Source organism: Monodon monoceros, unplaced genomic scaffold (genome assembly GCF_005190385.1).
Source record: "Monodon monoceros isolate NGI ecotype Baffin Bay Population unplaced genomic scaffold, NGI_Narwhal_1 Super_Scaffold_4, whole genome shotgun sequence".
NCBI classification, from domain to species: domain Eukaryota; kingdom Metazoa; phylum Chordata; class Mammalia; order Artiodactyla; family Monodontidae; genus Monodon; species Monodon monoceros.
In genome coordinates this window covers 7,427,709-7,451,043 of record NW_021703781.1, presented here as the reverse complement: position 1 = coordinate 7,451,043, position 23,335 = coordinate 7,427,709, and the positions used below count along the sequence as shown (strand labels likewise).

The 23,335-nt window shown below is 40.9% G+C and overlaps 1 protein-coding gene across 1 annotated transcript in view; it reads right to left on the bottom strand.

The window, feature by feature from the left end:
- Positions 1 to 3,624: 3,624 nt before the first annotated feature.
- Positions 3,625 to 23,335, bottom strand: part of RYR2 (ryanodine receptor 2) — a 721,906-nt gene continuing 702,195 nt past the window's right edge. The window contains exons 98-102 of the mRNA XM_029245584.1: positions 19,914 to 20,070; positions 18,424 to 18,488; positions 16,240 to 16,340; positions 15,219 to 15,270; positions 3,625 to 5,061 (exon numbers count right to left, since the gene is read on the bottom strand). Of these exons, the coding sequence (XP_029101417.1) occupies positions 4,966 to 5,061; positions 15,219 to 15,270; positions 16,240 to 16,340; positions 18,424 to 18,488; positions 19,914 to 20,070 (471 nt within the window). The 3' untranslated portion in view covers positions 3,625 to 4,965. The remainder of the gene's footprint in view (positions 5,062 to 15,218; positions 15,271 to 16,239; positions 16,341 to 18,423; positions 18,489 to 19,913; positions 20,071 to 23,335) is intronic.

Sequence of the window (23,335 nt, the reverse complement as noted above, 5' to 3'; positions counted from 1 at the left end):
AGCCGGGGGTGGGGGGGGGATATGGTGGCCCAAGGTGGAGGCACTCTGTCTGCACTTGGTGGGATGGAGGGCCCGACAGCCCTGCGAGAACACTCCCAATCACGCAACCCAGGATAGGGGGAGGCAAGCATGGCAAACGGGGGTCATGTGTCCCTGGGGCGTGGCCATGCATGCGTCCCGCCCGCAGCATGAACTGCCCCGTGCCCACAGTGTGAGTTGGGGGCGGGGATGGATCCCGCTTGTGTGGCGGACCGTGGAGGGGGCTGGCCGAATGCAGGGCGCCGTGCAGAGGCGAGTGGAGAAGGATGGCAGCCCAGATGCAGCCCCACCGCCGCTGGTTCCAACCGCACGGGGCAGGACTGTCCCCCTTCCCAACACCGGGGGTTATGTACACAGACCACCCACGGCACAAGGGAGCTCCCGAAGGGACCGTAACAGCCATGGGCACGGTGTGAACTCTCTTACAGTCTGAGTAAGGCTGCATTTTATACTTCCACACAATTGAACCCGAGGACAGCTAATTAAATGGTGGATAAGGCAAACCCAGAGGGCAAAGCTCCTATGGTTTGGGTCCCTAGCCGCCTGTGAGAATGCTTGGAAACTTCTCCTGACGTGCCTTGCGAGCAATGAGAGGTATAAGACCTAACGGCAAGGTTGGAAAATGCCTGGCAGATTCACTTTCCCCATTTCCAGCAGAGTAAGGCATGAAAAAAGAATGGAAAGTAAAAGATAGGGACACAGAGAGAGACAAGGATAGTCAAGCATAGGTGGACCAATAATAAGCCTATAAGGGTAGCTGCAGGGAGTGGGTGGTGGTATGCTTTTAACTGTGTGCCTAAAAACGTTGCCCGGAAATTGCCTTGAGGTGGGAGGACAGACCTATTGTCATCCGGAGGAGAGTCTTCCAGCGGCTTTTAGATGCTCGACTCCTGCCCACATCTTTGCAACAACAGGTCCGAAAATGGGACAGACAATAAGAGAGGGGGAGAGAGAGAGAGAGGGAGGGAATGGAGGGGGGAGAAATGAATGGCAGGAAGCAAGGCAGCGCCTCTCAAGCGTAAGGGAGGCTAGAGGCTGAGGCTTACGAAATTCCCCTGGCTGCCTCGCCAAAGATGATACTGGCAGCTAATTTCTTGTCTCGTCGCAGTAGGAATTCAGGGACAAGGCGGGAGGTCAGGAAAGTAAAGCAAGGGTTTATTTAAGCGATTGTATGCTCCCTAGGGGAGAGCAGCCTGGCTCCGGTGAGTAGCTGCCCTGAGTTTCTTTGGGAAACTTCTTATATGGATGTAGAAAAGAAGAGGTGGAATATTCATTTGGGAGGGAGAGGTTTGGGGGTTCTTTTCCCTGATTTTCATCAGCCCCACCTTCCTGAGGGGAGGAAGGATTTTTGTCCTTAGTTAGCCTTGATTGGAAGTATCGTGGCATCAGTGCACGATAAGAACTTCTTATATGCAAGGCTAATTTTATTGTAATGAGGGCATAGTGACCAAAAGGTTACAATGGACACCAGAGATTCCCGCCTTTTCCCACCTTTCTTTGTCTGACTTCAGGACACTTGTCACCCCAAAATGTGTGGTTTCCTGTCGGTCTGGAAGTTCCTACTTTTCTTTGTCTACCCAAGGACCCTGGCTGTTAGGTGTGTGGTTCCTGCCATTTGGCCCACCTTGCTGTGCTCCTATCTAGCTAACTGCCTGCTTTAGCTGTTTATCTTACGGAGTAGGATCAAGAGATGTTTCCAAAGAAAAGAAGTGGGGTAGGAATAGATGAAATAAGAAGGGAGAAAAATGGCTGAGAGAGTGGAAGCAGAGACATGAAGATAGGATATTATGATACTTTGTGATTGTCTGAATATTTGGAAATTTCTGAGGGGATTACATTTCTTCAGTGTGAGTTAGGCAGCCCTGAGCTTAATCACAGAAGTAGAGAGTCCCAGTGTGTTTGTAATTCGTGCAACATTTCCTGGGAGATTTAATAATAACGCCAATGCAGAAAATCTGCCCCTTCCCCTTTGAGGCCTTGAGACAGAAACAAAGAGGTACCCTCCTCCTCTGTCGGCCACTGACAGCACCAGTGACAGTTTCTAAAGTGACCAGCTCTGCGCCTTTAGTCCTCCTCCAACACTGATGGCCAAAGGCCACGAGTGGAAGGAAGCTTCCTTTCCTGAATTCAGCCTTTCTCTGCTTCTCCCCGAGCACTTGTCTGTCACTGACCAGGGCTCTAAAGCCAGGAGCAATCAATCAGGAGAGTCTACAAGAATCTGCAGAATCCTGGGGACAACTAGGAATTTGTTCGCTCACCTCTCACTTGTAACTGTTGTTTCATGTCAACTCTGACTTTGGCATTATGAACAGAAAACCTGAATCTGTCAGACTTTATGTCCCAGAATAACATTTATTCCTCTCCGTTGCGTGCTTCCTCTGAAGTGTTTTGTGGCAAAGGGGAACGTGGTCTTGGATATTTTGTGGAGCTGACCTCATTTATTTTATCCAGACTCCTCAGAACATGAGGTCACCTCCTTGAGCAGGACTTAGGACTCCCACAGCACGGACAAATTGACTCCTTCACCCAAATAAAAATGTTACTGAGAGGTTTAGTATGAGCCTCCCCAGAATGCGCCACTCTGGCATGTGGATTACTTTGAGCTGAAGTCAATCAAGCCTCAGAAGACTCAGGAAGAGTTTTTTACCTCCTCCTTAAGTGTCTAAAAGAATTCAGATAGAAGACCTGGTCCAGGAAGAGAACCATCACCAGGGATAACTACAGAGAGTGTGGGCTGGTGTGGGAGGCTGGGGGGAGCCCAGCAGGGCCTGTTTGTTCTACCTGGCACGGCAAAAACTTGTTTACCAAATATTTGGTAAACCGTCCTGTGATTGTCTTCCTTCCCTTTGAAGGCCCAGACCCCACTCTCTTCTCCTGAGCTCAGGATGGCACATAAGCTTCAGTTGCCTCACTGTTGGGAGCCTCTCATGTCTTTGTGGGGCTCACGTACATAAAAAAACTGTTTTTCTCCTGTGAACCTGTCTTATGTCCATTTAACCTGCCAAAGAACCTAGAAAGGAAGAAGGGCAAAGTTTTTCAAGACAAATGCAAAATCTAAGTACCACAGCTGTGATGTGCCAATGGGCTGAAAAATGACAGTAGATACCCAGCACTGCCCTTGGTACACAGTACCTGTTCAATTAGCATTGGAACATTTCATATATCACTTACTGGTGTGCCAGTCCTCTTCCAGATTAAGACAGAAAATGAATCCCTATTGTTGCATGGAAATGAATTTTCCCTGAATAAGGAAGAGTTCTTAAAATGAAAGCTGATTAAAAATTAAAATGATTCGGGAGACAATGATTTTTCTGTTATTGGTGGTTTCCAAGAAATCTGGATGACCCCAAGACAAGGAAATGACAGGGGTGGAGCTAGGTGATTCAAAATGCTCCATAGCTCTGAGGTTCCGTAATCATAAAAGCAGAAAACTTGCTAGCTACAGGGACGTATGACAGGCCTTAAGGCAGTGTTTGGATTGCGCTAGACACACACAACTTAAAAGCTCAAGGCTTTTTGATGCATCCCAGTTATAAGTGAAATGGAGAAAGAGGGTGAGAAAGTTAAATAGTTTAATCAGAGCAGTTTTACAATTCTAAAATTAACAAGCAGACCTTGTAATAAAAGAGCTCCAATATTTGCAAAATGACCTTGCTTCCATTCTGAATCTCTTTTTTATTTGTAAAGATTCGCATTACATTTAAAAGGACTCAAAATGGAGGGATTGATATATTATTATCCGTGTTTTTTGATGCAACTGATGAAATCCCTGAATGGATATTGCTTCAGCTTTGATATTAAAAAAATGGCCTGACAAGAAGTCCTTAATCCACAACTGATCACAGGTGGCCGAAAGAAAGAGAAAAACCCAAAACTACTGTCAAGTTCATAATGTATCACATTGTTGGTGGATGACACTGGCTCCAAATATACAATTAAGCCCACGACACTTTATTACTATGAATATAATTATCATGAAAGTTCTTTCACGTGGATCAACTTGCTTCTGAAGGTTTTCTTGGTTCGTTTAAACTTGCATAATAAACATGCAATGAATTATTTCTTTTGAAAGTATATTTTTTGCAGTCTTTTTGTTTTCATACAAAGATTTCATAAAGTTGCAATATTGCATCAGAGCATTACCAGAATAAGAGCACAGGGGGAGGGGAAATGGGAATCTGGATGAATGAGAAGAACCTCCTCTCATCCTGAGACAGGCCACCCGTCTTTTTTAAAAGGTGCACGCAAACTGCTTTTCTTACCCTCCCCCACCAAAGAAAAACATGAAAGAAAAAAAAAACCCTCACAAAAATCAATCTAACTAAGAAAAAAAGTCGACATAAGGAAAATAAAGATGTTTTTTCATGCACATATCTTCTGCATAGCTCAACCCACATATAGTAAGGCACTATTTCCCTTCGTAACTGGTGTCCACGGCAATCTGGTAAGTGCTACAGTGCTCTGTGACCATTAGAGAGTTCCTTTCTGGATGGTGAAATAAAGAGGCCGGATGAGTGTGGCTGCCACGCTTCTCTGTGAAAGCCCCATAGTGCAAGCTGATTTCCAGGAGTCTCAGAAGGAAATCTGTGTGTGTAACAATTGAGAGTCTCCAGAATGGTTTTCTTTCCAAAGTTCCTATTTTGTCCTTGTATGAATTTAGATTATTCTTCAGTCATTATTCTCAAAGAAAATACACTAGGTGGGGGAAAAAGCACAGTCAAGTCTTCAGAAACACAGCTTCACTGCTCCGAGAAAGCATATAATGCTGGCAATTCAGAAAATCAGCAGATGTTTCCAAGGGAACAGAGAGAGAGACAGAAGAACAGAGACAAAGACAGAGAGAGCGTGTGTGTGTGTGTGTGTGTGTGTGTGTGTGTGTGTGTGTGTGTGTGTGTGTTTGTTTTCGGAGGTGATCTGGGACTGAGATTAATTTAGCTGGTCTTCGTACTGTTTCCGGAAACAATCCCCAGCGGGGAAAAATTCCCAGCACCTTTCTTGATACATCTTCCAAACATAAGATTCCTGTAAAAGTAAAACAATGTGTTAAGAACATGTCTTTCCCTAGGATCTCTGTGTTACCACAAAATATAAGATAGAAAGAGACTCAAATTTGTTATTTTACATACATATATATATATATGTCACATACGTATAATGGTGTATTACACATAATTATAATCCCAAATTCATTTAGATAGTTCCTAATTATACCAGGTCTTATCTATTTCTACTAATAAATAATCTTCATCCTCACTGTAATATAATAATGATAAAAACCTATTTGTGATATATGATTTTGAGGGTTCCTTAAAACTATTATTTTTGTTTAATTGTACCATTCAAAGTCAAACTATTAACAATGGCAGGTGAATATTTGTGGAGGGAGAATTTCAAATAGCTCGGGCAGAACCTTAAACATTTAATATGCAATTATTTATTTATTTTAATTTTTAAAATTGAAGTATAGTTGATTTACAGTGTTGTTAGTTTCAGGTGTACAGCTAAGTGATTCAGTTATACACATACATATATTTTTTTCTCAGATTATTTTCACTTATAGGTTATTACAAAATATTGAGAATAGTTCCCTGTGCTATACAGTAGGTATTTGTTGCTATCTATTTTATATATAGTAGTGTGTGTATGTTAATCACAAACTCCTAATTTATCCCTTCCACTCCTTTCCTCTTTGGTAACCATAGATATGTTTTCTATGTCTGTGGCTCTATTTCTGTTTTGTATATAAATTTATTTGTATCATTTTATTTTTGGTTCCACATATAAGAGATATCATGATTTTTGTTTTTGTCTGACTTAACTTAGTATCATAATCTCTAGGTCCATTCACGTTGCTGCAAAAAGCATTATTTCATAATTTTTTATGCCCAAGTAATATTCCATTGTGCGTGCGTGTGTGTGTGTGTATCACATCTTCTGTATCCACTCATTTGTCAGTGGACATTTAGGTTGTTTCAGTGTCTTGGCTATTGTAAATAGTGCTGTAGTAAACATTGGGGTACATGTATCTTTTCAAATTAATGGTTTTCTCCAGATATATACCCAGGAGTGGAATTGCAGGATCATATGGTAGCTCTATTGTTAGTTTTTTAAGGAACCTCCATACTGTTCTCCATAGTGGCTGTACCCATTTACAATCCCACCAACAGTGTAGGAGGGTTCCTTTTTCTCCACACCCTCTCAGTATTTATTATTTGTAGACTTCTTGATGACAGCCATTCTGACTGGTGTGAGGTGATACCTCATTGTAGTTTTGATTTACAGTTCTCTCATAATTAGCAATGCTGAGCATCTTTTCATGTGCTTCTTGGCCATCTGTATGTCTTCTTTAGAGAAACGCCTATTTAGGTCTTCTGCCCATTTTTGATTGGGTTGGTGGGTTTTTTTTATATTAAGGTGTAGGAGCTGTTTGTATATTTTGGATATATTTTGTATATCCTTTGTCAGTTGCATCATTTGCAAATATTTACTCCCAGTCCGTAGGTTTTCTTTCCATTTTGTTTATGGCTTCCTTTGCTATTCAAAAGATGTTAAGTTTAGTTAGGTCCCACTTGTTTATTTTGGTTTTTATTTCCATTACACTAGGAGACAGATCCAAAAAGATACTGCTGTGATTTATGTCAAAGAGTGTTCTATGTTTTCTTCTAGGAGTTACACAGTATCCAGGCTTACATTTAGGTCTTTAATCCATTTTGAGTTTATTTTTGTGTGTGGTGTTAGGGAGTGTTCTAATTTCATTCTTTTACATGTAGCTGTCCAGTTTTCCCAGCAGCACTTATTGAAGAGACTGTCTTTTCTCCATTGTATATTGTACCTCCTTTGTTGTAAACTAATTGACCAAAGGTGCGTTGGTTTATTTCTGGGATTTTTTTTTAATTGTTATTGGAGTATATAATTGGTTTACAATGTTGTGTTAGTTTCTGCTGTACAGCAAAGTGAATTTATATATTTATATATAAAAATGAAATAATTATGAATATAATTATCATGTATATATATATCTATATATATACATATGTATATATATCTCCTCTCTTTTTTAGATTTCCTTCCCATTTAGGTCACCATGGAACATGGAGTAGAGTTCCCTGTGTTACACAGTAGGTTCTCATTAGTTATATATTATATATGTAGTAGTGTATATGTGTCAATCCTAATCTCTCAGTTCATCCCACCCCCCCTTCCCCCTCGATATCCATAAGTTTGTTCCCTACATCTGTGTCTCTATTTCTGCTTTGCAAATAAGTTCATCTGTACCATTTTTCTAGATGCCATGTATAAGTGATATTCCATATTTTTTTCTTTCTCTGATTTACTTCTCTCTGTATGACAGTCTCTAGGTTTGTCCACGTCTCTGCAAATGGCACTATTTCGTTCCTTTTTATGGCTGAGTAATATTCCATTGTATATATGTTCCACATCTTTATCCATTCCTCTGCTGATGGACATTTAGGTTGCTTGTCCTGGCTATTGTAAATAGTGCTGCAATGAATATTGGGGTGCATGTATCTTTTTGAATTATGGTTTTCTCAGGGTATATGCCCAGTAGTGGGATTGCTGGGTCATATGGTAGTTCAATTTTTAGTTTTTTGATGGACCTCCATACCATTCTCCATAGTGGCTGTACCAATTAACATTCGCACCAACAGTGTAGGAGGGTCCCCTTTTCTCCACATCCTCTCCAGCATTTATTGTTTATAGAGTTTTTTGATGATGGCCATTCTGACTGTTGTGAGATGATACCTTACTGTAGTTTTGATTTGCATTTCTCTAATAATTAGTGATGTTGAGCATCTTTTCATGTGCCTCTAGGCCATCTGTATGTCTTCTTTGGAGAAATGTCTATTTAGGTCTTCCACCCATTTTTTGATTGGGTTGTTTGTTTTTTTGATATTGAGCTGCATGAGCTGTTTGTATATTTTGGAGATTAATCCCTTGTCGGTTACAAATATTTTCTCCCATTCTGAGGCTTGTCTTTTCATTTTGTTTATGGTTTCCTTTGCTGTGAAAAAGCTTTTAAATTTAATTAGGTCCCATTTGTTTTTGTTTTTATTTTCATTACTCTAGGAGGTGTTATCTAAAAAGATCTTGCTGTGATTTATGTCAAAGAGTGTTCTGCCTCTGTTTTCCTCTAGGAATTGCATAGTATCCGGCCTTACAATTAGGTCTTTAATCTATTTTCAGTTTATTTTTGTGTATGGTGTTAGGTAGTGTTCTAATTTCATTCTTTTACATGTAGCTGTCCAGTTTTCCCAGCACCACTTGTTGAAGAGACTGTCTTTTCTCCATTGCATATTCTTGCCTCCTTAATCATCGATTAGTTGACCATAGGTGTGTGGGTTTATCTCTGGGCTTTCTATGCTGTTCCATTGATCTATATTTCTGTTTTTGTGCCAGTACCATACTGTCTTGATTACTGTAGCTTTGTAGTGTAGACTGTCAGGGAGCCTGATTCCTCCAGTTCCATCTTTCTTTCTCAAGAGTGCTTTGACTATTTGGGGTCTTTTGTGTCTGCATACAAATTAAAAATAATTTTGTTCTAGTTCTTTGAAAATGCCATTGGTAATTTGATAGGGATTACACTGAATCTCTAGATTGCCTTGGGTAGTTTATTCATTTTTCAAAAAATTTATTTTATTTTATTTATTTTTGGCTGCGCTGGGTCTTCATTGATTCACACAGGCTTTCTCTAGTTGTGGTGAGCAGGGGCTGCTCTTCATTGTGGTGCATGGGCCTCTTATTGTGGTGGTCTCTCCTGTTGCAGAGCACAGGCTCTAGGCGCACTGGCTTAAGTAGTTGTGGCTCGCAGGCTCCAGAGCACAGGCTCGGTAGTTGTGGTGCACGGGCCTAGTTGCATTGCGGTATGTGGGATCTTCCTGGACCAGGGCTCAAACCCATGTCCCCTGTGCTGGCAGGTGGACTCCTAACCATTGCACCACTAGGGACGCCTGATTTATTCATTCTGACAATATTGATTCTTCCAACCCAAGAACATGGTATATTTTTCCATCATGTTGTGTCATCTTGGTTTCTTTCATCAGCATCTTATAGTTTTCAAAGTACAGGTCTTTGCCTCCTTAGGTAGGTTTATTCCTAGGTATTTTATTCTTTTTGATGCGGTGGTAAATGGGATTGTTTCCTTTGTTTGTTTTTGTCCTTATGAAATTTTATTTTTAACTTTTTATTAGAGTGTAGTTGATTTACAATATTGTGTTTCCTCAAGTGAATCAATTATACATATACATATATCCATTCTTTTTTAGATTCTTTTCCCATATAGGTCACTACAGAGTATTGAGTAGAGTTCCCTGTGCTATACAGTAAGTCCTTGTTGATTATCTATTTCACATATAGTAGTGTGTATGTGTCAATCCCAATCTCCCAATTTATCCCTCTCCCCTTCCCCCCTGGTAACCATAAATTTGTTTTTTACATCTGTGGCTCTATTTCTGTTTTGTAAATAAGTTCATCTGACCCATTTTCTTAGATTCCACATATATATGCGATATCATATGATATTTGTCTTTTGCTGTCTTACTTCACTCAGTATGACAATCTCTAGGTCCATGCATGTTGCTGCAAACAGCATTATTCCATTCTTTTTTATGGCTGAGTAATATTCCACTGTATGTATATACCACATCTTCTTTACCCATTCCTTTGTCAATGGACATTTAGGTAATGGGATTGTTTCCTAATTTCTCTTTCTGATTATTTGTTGTTAGTGTGTAGAAATGCAACAGATTTCTGTGTGTTAATTTTGTATCCTGCAACTTTACTGAATTCCTTGATGAACTCTAGTAGTTTTCTGGTAGCATCGTTAGGATTTTTTATGTGTAGTATATCACATCATTTACAAACAGTGACAGTTTTACTTTTTTTCCAATTTGAATTCATTTTATTGCTTTTTCTTCTCTGATTGCTGGGGCTAGGACTTCCAAAACAACATGGAGTAAAAGGGGTGACAGTGGACATCCTTGTCTTGTTCCTGATCTTAGAGTAAATGCTTTTAGGTTTTCACCATTGAGTGTGATGTTAGCTGTGGATGTGTCATATGTGGGCTTTATTATGTTGAGGTAGGTTCCCTCTATGCCTACTTTCTGCAGGGTTTTTGTCATAAGTGGATGGTGACTTTTATCAAAAGCTTTTTCTGCATCTGTTGAGATGATCATATGGTCTCTATCCTGTAATTTGTTAATATGGTGTATTACACTGATTGATTTGGGAATATTGAAAAACCCTTGCATCCCTGGGATAAATCCCACTCAATCATGGTGTATGATCCTTTTAATGTATTGTTGGATTTGGTTTGCTAGTGTTTTGTTGAGGATTTTCGTATCTATGTTCATCAGTAACATTGGCCTGTAATTTTTTTTGTGGTATCTTTGTCTGGTTTTGGTATCAGGGTGATGGTGGCCTCATAGAATGAGTTTGAAACAGTTTCTTCCTCTGCAGTTTTTTGGATTAGTTTCAGTATAGGTGTTAACTCTTCTCTAAATGTTTGGTAGAATTGTGCTGTGAAGCCATCTGGTCCTGGACTTTTGTTTTTTGGGAGTTTTAAAATCACAGGTTCAATTCTAGTACTTGTAATTGGTCTGTTCCTATTTCTGTTTATTCCTTGTACCTTTCTAAGAAGTTGTCCATTTCTTCTAGGTTGTCCATTTATTAGCATATAGTTCTTGTATTAGTCTCTTATGGTCCCTTGTGTTCCTGTGGTTTCCTACGTAACATCTCCCTTTTCATTTCTAGTTTTATTGATTTGGGTGCCCTCCCTTTTTTTCTTGATGAATCTGGCTAAAGGTTTATTCAGTTTTGTTTATCTTTTCAAGGAACCAGCTTTTAGTTTCATTGATCTTTTCTATTGTTTCCTTCATCTCTATTTCATTTATTTCTGCTCTGATCTTTATGATTGTTTTCCTTCTACTAACTTTGAGGTTTGTTTGTTCTTTCTCGAGTTGATTTAGGTGTAAGGTTGGGTTGTTTGAGATTTTTTTTTGGTTCTTGAGCCTATATGGATGTAACTATAAAGTTTACATGGCTATACACTTCTCTCTTAGAACTGTTTTTGCTGCATCCCATAGGTTTTGGAACCTCGTGTTTTCATTGTCATTTGTCTCTAGGTATTTTTTAATTTCCCCTTTGATTTCTTCAGTGATCCATCAGTTGGTGGTAGCATAGTTTCAATATCACTACTTGTGACTGATCTGCTCATATGTTCTGTTTCTTGCTGGTGCAATGTTGTACCTTTCTAAGAATTTGTCCATTTCTTCCCGGTTCTCCCTTTTATTGGCATATAGTTGCTTGTACTAGTCTCTTATGATCCTTTGTATTTCTGTGGTGTCCATTCTGACTTCTCCTTTTTCATTTCTAATTTTATTGATTTGAGGTCTCTCCCTTTTTTTCTTGATGAATCTGGGTAAAGGTTTATCAATTTTATCTTCTCAGAGAACCAGCTTTTAGTTTCACTGATCTTTGCTATTGTTTCCTTTGTGTCTATTGCATTTATTTCTGCTCTGATTTTGATTTCTGTCCTACTAAATTTGGGTTTTGTTTGTTCTTCTTTCTCTGGTTGCTTTAGGTGTAAGGTTAGGATGTTTGAGAGTTTTCTTGTTTCCTGAGGTTAGACTGTATTGCTATAAACTTCCTTCTTAGAACTGCTTTTGCTGCATCCCATAGTTTTTGGGTTGTCAAGTTTTCATTGCCATTTGTTTCTAGGTATTTTTTTTTAATTTCCTCTTTGATTTCTTCAGTGATCCATTGGTTGTTTAGTAACATATTGCTTAGCCTCCATGTGTTTGTGTGTGTTTTACAGTTTTATTCCTATAATTGATTTCTAATCTCATAGCATTGTGGTCACAAAGGATGCTTGATATGATTTCAGTTTTCTTACATTTACTGAGGCTTGCTTTTTAGCCCAGCATGAGATCTATCCTAGAGAATGTTACATGTGCACTTGTAAAGAATGTGTATTCTGCTGCTTTCGGATGGAATGCTCTATAAATATCAATGAAGTCCATCTGGTCAGATGTGTCATTTAAGGCCTGTGTTTCCTTATTGATTTTCTGTCTGGATGATCTGTCCATTGATGTAAGTGGGGTGTTAAAATCACCCATTAATATTGTGCTACTGTCAATTACTCCTTTTATGTCTGTTAACATTTCCTTCTACATTGAGGTGCTCCTATGTTGGGTGCATATATATTTACAATGGTTGTATCTTCTTCTTGGATTATTCCCTTGATTACTATTTTGTGTCACGCTTTGTCTCTCATAGCAGTCTTTATTTTAAACTCTATTTTGTCTAATCTGAGTATTGCTACTCTTGATTTCCATTTACATGGAATACCTTTTTCCATCCCCTCACTTTCAGTCTGTATGTGTCCCTAGATCTGAAGTGGGTCTCTTGTACACAGAATTTATACGGGTCCTGTTTTTGTGTCCATTCACCCAGTCTGTGTCCTTTGGTTGGAGCATTTAATCCATTTACATTTATGGAAATTATCAATAAGTATATTTTTATTGCCATTTTGTTAATTGTTTTGGATTTGCTTTTGTTGGTCTTTTCTTCCTTTCCTATTTTGTTCTCCTGTCTTGTGATTTGATGACCATCTTTAGTGTTGTGTTTGAATTCCTTTTTTTATGTGTGTATATCAATTATAGATTTTTGATTTGTAGTTACCATGAGGTTTTGATATAGCAGTCTATATATATACTTGATTGTTTTAAGTTGCTGATCTCCTAATTTCAAATGCATTTCAAATATCCTACATTTGTACTCTCCTCCTCTCACGATTACTGGTTTAGTTATCCTATTTGTGTATGAAGGATTTCCTACCTTTACTGTATGTTTGCCTTACAGGTGAGCGTTCCCATTTTGTAATTTTTTTTCTAGTTGTTGCCTTTTCCTTTCTGCCTAGAGAAGTTCCTTTAGCACTTGCTATAAAGCTGATTTGATGGTGCTGAATTCTCTTAACTTTTGCTTGTCTGTAAAGCTTTTGATTTCTCCATCAAATCTGCATGAGAGCCTTGCTGTGTAGAGCATTCATGGTTGTAGGTTCTTCCCTTTCATCACTTTAAATATATTATGCCACTCCCTTCTGGCCTGCAGAGTTTCTGCTGAGAAATCAACTGATAGTATTATGGGGAATCCTTTGTATGTTATCTGTTGCTTTCCTATTGTGGCTTTTAATATTTTTCTTTAATTTTTGTCAGTTTTATTATTGTGTGTCTTGGTGTGTTCCCCCTTGGGTTAATCCTGCCTGAGACTCTATATTTCTTGGACTTAGGTGACTGTTTCCTTTCCCATGGTAGGGAATTTTTCAGCTATTATCTCTTCAAATATCTTCTCAGGCCCTTTCTCTCTCTCTCTCCCTTCTGGGACCCCTATAATGTGAATGTTGGTGCCTTTGACACTGTCCCAGAGGCTGCTTAAACTGTCCTCATTTCTTTTCATTCTTTATTCAGTTTTGAAACAGTGATTTCCACCACTCTATCTTCCAGCTCACTTATCCATTCTTCTGCCTCATGTATTCTGCTATCAATTCCTTCTACTGTATTTTTCATTTCACTTATTGTACAGTTGTTTGGTTGTTATTTATATTTTCTAACTAACTCTTTGTTAAAAATCTCCTGTTCCTTCTCACTCTGTGCAACCATTCTTTTCCTGAGTTCTTGCATCTTTATGATCATTGCTCTCAACTCTTTCTCAGGTAGGTTGCCTATCTCCATGTCCCTTAGTTGTTCTTCTGGGGTTTTATCTTGTTCCTTCGTCTGGAACATATTCCTCTGCCATCTCATTTGTCTGAATTTCTATTTGTATTTTTATGTATGTGGGAGGTCAGTTATGTTTCTTGACCTTGGAGAAGTGGCCCTCTGTAGGGGATGTCCTATGTGTCCCAGCAGTACACTCCCCTCTCATCACCCTCTCATCAGGGTAGTTTCTGACCTGTGTTTGCAGACTCAGTTCCACAGTGTGGAGGCGATTGTAGTTTTCTTCCTTCTGGTGTCTGCCCCCTGGTGGGTGAGGCTTGTGCAGGCTTCCTGGTGGGAGGAACTGGTGCCTCCCCACTGGTGGATGGAGCTGGGTCTTGGCCCTCTGGTGGGCTGGCCATGTAAGGGGCGTGTCTAGAGGTGGCTGTGGACTCAGGAAGCCTTTAGGCAGCCTGTCTGCTGATGGGTGGGTCTACGTTCCCACCCTGTTGGTGGTTTGGGTGTTGGGTGGAGCCAGGTCTTGGTGCCAAAATGGCGGCCTCTGGGAGAGCTCAGGCCAGTGAATCCACCGGTGTCCTTGTCCCCATAGTGAGCCACACCTGCTTCCCCAGGAGATCCTCCAAGACCAGCAGGTAAGTCTGGCCCAGGCTCCTATGAAGTCACTGCTCTTGCCCTGGGTCCTGGGGCACAAAGACCTTGTGTGTGCCCTCCGAGAGTGGCATCTGTGTTTTGCACAGTTCTTTGGAGCTCCTGCACTCAAGCCCTGCTGGCTTCAAAGTCAAGTGCTCTGGGGTGGGGGTGGGTCCTCCTCCTGATGCCAGACCCCAAGGCTGGGGAGCGTGATATGGGGCTCAGAAGTCTCACTCCTGTGGGAGAAGTTCTGCAATATAATTATTCTCCAGTGTGTGGGTCACCCATCTGGGGTGGGTATAGGATTTAATTATATTGCAAGTGCACCCCTTATACTGTCTCGTTGTGGTTTCTTCTTTGTCTTTGGATGTAGAATATCTTTTTGGGTAGGTTCTAGTCTTTTTTTTAACCAATGGTTGTTTAGCATTCAGTTGTGATTTTGGTGTGCTCCTGAGAGGAGGTGAGCTCAGGGTCCTTCTACTCTGCCATCTTGTCCCAGGATATGCAATTACTTTTAAATGACTGTAATACTATTGAATGAAGCTCATTTGAAATCATCTGCTATCTGATTAAGCAATCAAGTATATTATAATTATCAAAACCCAAACTCAGCATTTTCAGCTAATAAATGTGCAATTCTAATTTTACTTTTTCTACTACAGCAATCTTTGCATACACATCCAGATAACAGGAATGTTATACTAAGATACCATGACTAATATCTGAAAGTAATTCCAATATTAATGGTTAATGTACACATTCCAAAATGCAGGGATTCTTTTATCATTTCTTTCAGATGATGTATGGTCACTGTTTACCTACCTGTCCTGTGTGCTCTGTTTCATCTTTGTTTATGAGATACATCAGAAAAAACCTACAGATACAGAGAGAGTAATCAGAAATGGATTGTATGGAAATATCAGCATAAACAGATACTTCTGATTCTGCTATAGACTAATAACTCTTCATGGCAGAGAAAATAACTGGGTCAAACCTGCAGGGCCAAAAAAAAAAAAAAAAAAAATGCCATGGGGACCAAAAGCTTAATCAATCAATCAGCTTTTAAAATATTTTTTTCAAAGGAGCTATAATGTGTTCACAGATCAAGTTATACCTCTTGGGAGCTGCTTTATACCAGGCTCAGTGCCAGACCCTGCCTGCAACTGTTTCCACATTCACTCATGGAGCAGGAATTGAAATCCTCATTTGGATAAACCAATAATTAAAAAGGTTCAATAACTTGTCTAATATTGCACACTTGTGAATTCCAAAACCCACTTTTTTTTAATTGCTACAATGCTACTCTATATCTTTTTTTTTCTATATCTTTTCTGTTTGTTAGATATTAAAATCAGGTTAGAAACAGATTAAGAAATAATATTGTACTGAAGTACAGTTTTGGCTAGTCTCAAGTAATAGCCAGATTTCTATGTATTAAAAAAAAAATACAACATTTAACTGTTTCCAGTGGTGCCTAAAGAGGTCTGTGGTTCTTCAGAAAAGAAACATGAAGATTCGCATATCTCTAGGGAGCAGCTGGAGCATTCCTGTTCGAAATGGAAAACACGGCCCAAGCTCTCTGAGAGGCTTGGTACATATTCCGCTCATCCTGTCCACCTTTTCATTTCATGTTCTAGAAGGTATTGTTCACGTGGAGGGCTGCAACTTCATTTCCTAAGTAAGTCCAAAGAACCACTAGCTGTGGGTCTTTCCCTCCGAGAGGTATAAGAAGCCCGAAGCCAATGGTAACGAGGGTGCTCTCTGTCCTGTTTCTCCAGCTTCCTGAGGTGGGGGCTGCCTGGGTATCAGGAGAGGTAGGGGAGTCCGAGTGAGGCACACTCACAGATAATTGGCCAAGTTGTGTTCCTGTAAAGTGTGGGTTTCAAAGCCATGGGGCACGGTGTCGAAGTAATCATTGCCTATCCCACAGATGAAGCACTTGGTCTAGAAGACAAAGGCAGTATTCAAAGGTCAGAGTTCAGAAAGCAAAACAAAAGGAAAACACAGCTCACCACTCACTCAGGGGCAGCTACTTGGTTTATTCGGTCTACGTAAAAGATCATCCCAGAAGACTGTGCCAAGCACCTGAGTATCAATTTAACTGTTGCCACCACTACATCTTGCCGTGGGGTTTAAATGACATAGGAACCAACAGCAAGAAGTAACAGAGGCAGAAAGAAGAGAACAAGATGACGATGGCCGAAAAGCAAAGCAATGTCTTCTTCTTTTCTCCAGCCTAAGTGAACACGCCCAGGCTTGGTGATCACTCTTGTTCATTACACTGGCTCAAGTTATCTAGGTAGGACTGAATGTGTCCTCAGCTGAAACCACAAACTTGGTATCTATCCTAGCCAAGTCTGATGACCAAGCTGGTGGAGCGGGGGAGGCACAAATTCCTTCCATCTGGGGAGGACCAAACCAAATACCAAGCCGTGAGGTGTTGAATCAACGATTCAGAGAAGGTCCGCCACATGCCAGGCATCATGCTAGGCACACAACCAATATACATGTACTGGGATGACTGACAGTCCACTCTAGAAACAGGACCGCTGCTCTCTCCGCTTCACTCCCATCCCATCTAGGTCTGCCATCTGCAGGCCTGGTACCCAAAACCCAGGGAGAAGCAGGCCTTCCGTTTTATCATTAGCATCTCCTGTGTATCAACTCAAATGAATTCAATAATTATTGTCCTCATGTGGCTCCAGATGCCCATCTTCCCTGCAAATTAGAAGCTGTTTCATACCGTTAGAGGCATGTTTATGATGCCCTAGATGCGAAAGCCTAGAATCAAGATGATTAAGGTAATTTATAATTCTCCCTGCCTTACTGATCAACAGCTGCTGACAGCAGAAAGGCTCCATTCAGCAATCCAGTCTTGTACACCATTCAGTGTCTCTTAACTAAACAGGTTCCCACTTAACAGCTTTCCCCAGGAAACTGCCCTTCCTCTTTGTTACCGCTCTCGGTCACTCTGTGTGTAACTGAGCCACCAGGCTTCTTTCTAGAGGCTCATGCCGGACGGAGCCTCAGCAACATCCCCGCTTGCTCCAAACGCTTCATCCTCTGCATCTGGCCAATCACCAGGTTCTTTTCATGCCAGAGTACTTTCTCCTGCATCCTCAGTGGCACTTCTCTAGCAAACGCCTCATCATCTCCTACCTAGAAGATGCTGACAGCTGCTTCCCTGTCCCTGGGTGTGCCAGTGTCGCGCTCACTCCCCGTATTTTAATCCATAGTTATCTTTTTAAAATGTAAAATCTGATCACCTCACTGCCCCGCTTAAAACCCTTTTCTTGCTTCCCAGCCTGTAATTCACACTGTAAATCTCTCAAATGCATGATTAGGCTCTTAATTAGCTGGCCTTCTTCTCCAGCCCCTTTACTAGAAAGTAATGCTTCATCCTGAACCAGTTATGCTTCCAAGAAAAAAATCTGCATCTCAAATTCCCTAAGATCAGAGTCTTGGTATATAGAACGTCAGGCGGTGACGTTTTCACAGAATCCAATGTGAATGGTACCCCTGGTGATGGGCATGGTGGGGCACGTCGGAGTGGGGAGGGGGCCTAAAACTGGCTTGCGCTCTCTCTTTCTCTCAAATCCACACCTCTGCAATCTTCAGGCCTCAGCTTGGGCATCCCTTCTTTTAAGTACGCCCCTGATCATACAAGAGGCAATTAAACACCAGCCCCAGAGACCCCGGCACGCAGGGTTTCCTCCTATAAAGGGTTCATCACACTGCTCATGATGTCCTGTTTACTTATTTGTCAGCGGATCCACCAAAAATGTCTCCCCCTCCTGGAGGGGCAGATGGCGCCACACTACTGTTTGTATGTACCTGGAGCCCACCACACAGCCTAGCAACAGTGCTCAACTACGTGTATTGCCTGAATCAAAAACAGGCCAATGAAGCCATGCATTGTTCATGTCCCTCCCCCTTCTCCCACAGTCGTCATTCTTTGATAAAAGACAGTGGGGACAGGCAGTGTCCACAACAACAAAAACGCAGAGTCAGAAACGGGGAGACTCACCTCCATGTCTTCTTTGACCTGTTCCTGTTGGTCTCTTAGTTCCCCAAAAGCATCGATAATTAAACCTAGTGTTCAGTAAAGATGGGATTTAATCTATCAACCAGAGAAGGATAATGAAATTCACAGCCCCTTGGCTAAGCCTCTCAAGGAAAGGGACCATGACACTGAGAGATGCTCAGAGCTTGGCAGAAGATGTGAGCGCACACCAGATACTCCTACGAGGGCAGCAGCGTTCTGTCTTTGCGGGGCAGACATACCTGCAGTTCCCAGGGCACATACATACTGCCTGAAAAGGGGTTTAAAAATGAAGTGACAACAGGAAAAACCTTGGGTTACCTTGGCATCAAGAAATGGTATGTTACTACCTGCTTCACACCAAGAAGGAGCAATGGAGATTGATGGTCATAAAGTACAGAAAATGCCACTAATAAGATTGTCAAGTGCTAATTTGCAAATCAAACATGCCCATATTAACTGTGAGGAATTTTTCTCATTTTTTCGCAAGTTCGTCATCAATAAACTTTCCCTAGCATTATTAACTGCAGCAGTCAGCAACTAACGGCTTCCTGCTGCTTTGTTCCCTTTTCTCCTGTGACTTGCCGGGCTGTACGTTTTCTTCCAAGTGCTTTATATGACTTTGCCCTCTTGTAAACACATTATTGTTACACTCAATAAAGACATAAAGGAAGGGTTATGAATCCTTTAAACGTGTTCCTGTACTTTACTGATAAAAGGGTATCATTTTCTTGCCTGTGGAATTTAGAGGATAATGTCCCATTTATAGACATTTAATTCAAGCTAGGATAAATGTGTAAGCAGAAGAAGACAACATGAGTGATTTTTCTGAGGGAAAAAAAAGTTACCTTGGAATAAAAGGAGAGGAAAAAACTACCCGCTCCAAGTTCCCTTGGAGTAAAAGGAAGATCGAATGGGTCAACGTGGCACGGTGGTTGCACGTGACGGCTCTGGGTCCAGACCCTGTGCCTTTGGATTCCAGCCCTGACACTTTTCAGCTGTACACTTCAGCCAAGTTTCTTAGACTTACTATGGCTCAGTTTCGTCAAATGTGAAGAACAGCATTCTGCTCCCAGGGCACACGGAACAGACATCATTTTTAAAGAAATCTTTTCAATAACCCATGGCTTAGAGCTTTATATAATTTCCATGTGATAGACCCAAAGAGGCTAGATGGCTCACCCACCACTAGTTGTAAAGGTCATCAGCGGCAGGGCAGGAAATCAGACCCAGGAAAGTGCTCTTTCCATTCTGTTATTTGAAAGGAGGCCAGAGAAACCTGTAGCCATCTCCCGGCCAGAGCAGGGTCCCTTGCTTCTTTGTTTTTCCCTCTACAGATTTCCAATGAAGAAACACTGAACAGAAGAGTTCTATTTGGCTTTTCTAAGAAACACCTGACATTCTTACCCCGTCTTTAATGTTAGCTTCAACAATATGTAGCTCAAATTCTAGATCTTCTTGAGGATGATGCTTACCTTGTATTATGGCCAAGAGAATGACAATTACAAAGAAGAAGAAGGTGATATCAAAGATGATTCGATAGATCTCATACTCATCGCCGGCTGGGTCTTCGATTTCATCACCGATACCCCCTCCGGCACGTACCCCAACATACATGTGGAACATATAGCACTGGAAAAGAGAGGAATGGCTTCACTTCCTGGAGGACCACTGCCCATTTTTATACTCAACACACCTAAGATTGTCTCTCTTGTTCCTAATCTTCACTGTGGAAATGATGAGCATCTTTGCCTTCTACATCACCTCTTTTTGTTTTAGTATTTGTAATTGTGATGCAAACACTTGGCTCTTACATTCTGCTGTCTTTTATAGTTATTTTTTTGTTTTTTGTTTTTTGGGTTTTTTTTTGCAGTACACGGGCCTCTCACCGTTGCGGCCTCTCTCGCTGTGGAGCACAGGCTCCGGACGCGCAGGCTCAGCGGCCATGGCTCATGGGCCCAGCCGCTCCGCGGCATGTGGGATCTTCCCGGACCGGGGCACGAACCCGTGTCCCCTGCATCGGCAGGCGGACTCTCAACCACTGCGCCACCAGGGAAGCCCTCTGCTGTCTTTTAAACAAAACTCTGTGCTGCATACTCTGCTTAGCGCCTGCTGTCATACTTTGCAGGAAATGAAAAATACCTCACTAGCATCAGGCATAAGGTTATCCCATTAGGATCACAGTAAGGGCCACAAAACTATATTTAATTGCACTGTTCAGTTTTTTGTGAGCATAACAGACAAAGGAATGGGGAAGTAAAAGTCCATTGTATAACTGGATGGAATGTTAGAAATTAAGTGAGGAAAAAAACAGACTTAACACTTACCATCCTCTCCTCTATCACATTGGAATATAATGCGAAAAATTTTTAACTTTAATGTCTAGAATAAAGAAAAATGAGAGAGGCAGGGAAGAACTAGCAGCTCATTGTTTAAACTTTAAAGCCACCGACAACATGTACAGCTGCAAGTGTCCATTGCCAAAAAAGAGGGGTGCAGTAAAGCGCTTTGGGGTAGGGTTTCTCAGCCTCAAAATCATTAACATTTTAGGCCAGATAATTCTTTGTTGTGAGGTCTGTCTTATGCACTGTAGCATATGTTAGAAGGATCTCTGGCCTCTACTCACTAGATGCCAGTAGCGCCCCACCCCACAATCAAAAATGTGTGCAGACATTGCCAAGTGTCCTCTGGGGGGCAGCATCAGGACCACTGGATTAAGCATCTAGGGTTTTATCTTTATTTAGGATAAGTCCACACTCTCCATCCCAGGCCCTCTGACTTAGTCCTACTTCCCCTCTCTAAGTTCCCCTCTCCCAAGCACCGCCCTCTGCTCTACCCATGCCTCCTCCAAATACAGTATTCCTGACTCTAGATCTCTGCCTGCATATTCTCATCTTGCAATATTCTTTCCCATCTGTATCCCATTAGAACCTACTCATCCTTCAGAACCTCAATGAATAATCTTTCTTCCATGAGGCCTCCTCAGACTGTTCGAGACACTCTCATTTACCCAACTAATGTTACCCATCAATGCAAAACAGAAAACTCACTGTCTGCCGTAACCCTAACGAACGGGGCAAAGACCTCAAAACAGCATCTTCACTCAGTGAGACACCGCACTCCTCTGGTTTTATCCTGCATTTCTGGTCATTCCTTCTCAGCCCCCTTGGCTGGTTCTTCCTCATCTCCTTATCTCTTCATGAACTAATGCCCAGGATTGGGTTCTCTGACTTTTTGTTTCTTTTAGGACACTCCCTTGGGGAACGTTTCCAGTTTCATGCTTAAATATCATCTGTGCTAATTACTTCAAAAAATTTCTATTTACATCTTGGGTCTCTTTCCTGAATTCCAGACTTGTATCTCCAACTTATTTTTTCATTTGATGTTTTATGATCTATCTCAGTCCACTAGAATTAGTCCCATTATAAGAAGAATTACTTGGGTTACTACTCTATCATCAGTGCCTAAATAATGTCCAGCACATGACAGGTACTCAAAAATCACTTGTGGGATGGGATGACTGAGGAGTGAAAAGTTATGACTGGTCAGCTGTTCTCATGGAGGACGGCTCAAATAGACCTCAGATTCTCAGGTCATTTTAAAGAACATAAAGCTCAGGCAAAGAATAGGCAGCAAGATGATACCAAAATGCTCATAGTTCAACAGCCAATTGCTGATAGGAAACTTCTTGTATTCTGCATCTAAGTCAGACGCCTGGAATTTAATGAACAGAATTAAATAAAGGTTGGGTCACTTAGGCAATGGCAGTGAAAGCAAAAATAAACGAATGGCATCTAATCAAACATAAGCTTTTGCGCAACAAAGGAAACCAGAAGCAAAACAAAAAGGAAACCATAAGCAAAACATGGACTGGCAGAAAATATCTGCAAATCACGTGACTGGTAAGGGCTTAATTTCCAAAATATACAAACAGCTCACACAATTCAATAAGAAAAAAACAAACCACCCAATCGAATAATGGGCAGAAGACCTAAACAGACATTTCTCCAAAGACAACATACAGCTGGCCAAAAGGCACACGAAAAGATGCTCATTATCACTAATTATTAGAGAAATGCATATCAAGACTACAGTGGGGTACCGCCTCACACTGGTCAGAGTAGCCATCATTAAAAAAATCTTATCAATACAAATAACAAATGCTGGAGAAGGTGTGGAGAAAAGGGAACCCTCCTACACTGTTGGTGGGAATGTAAATTTGTACAGCCATTATGGAGAACAGTATGGAGGTTCCTTAAAAAACTAAAACTAGAGTTGCCATATGATCCAGCAATTCCACTCCTGAGCATATACCCAGACAAAACTGTAATTTGTACAGATACATGCATCCCCATGTTCACTGCAGCACTATTTACAATAGCCAAGACATGGAAATAACCTAAAAGTCCATTGACGGATGGATAAAGAAGATGTGGTACACACACACACACACACACACACACACAATGGAATATTACTCAGCCATAAAAAGAATGAAATAATGCAATTTGCAGCAATATGGATGCAACTAGAGATTGTCATACTAAGCTAGTCAGAAAGACAAATACCATATTATGTCATTTATATGTGGAATCTAAAATATGACACAAATGAACATATCTACAAAACAGAAACAGACTCACAGACATAGAGAACAGACTTGTGGTTGCCAAGACTGGGGGAGTTGGAGGAGGGATGGATTGGGAGTTTGGGATTAGCAGATGCAAACTATTATATATAGGATGGATAAAAAACAAGGTCCTACTGTAGAGCACAGGGAACTATATTCAATATCCTGTGATAAACCGTAATGGAAAAAAATACAAAAAGAATATATACATATGTATAACTGAATCACTTTGCTGTACAGCAAAAATTAATGCAACATTGTGAATCA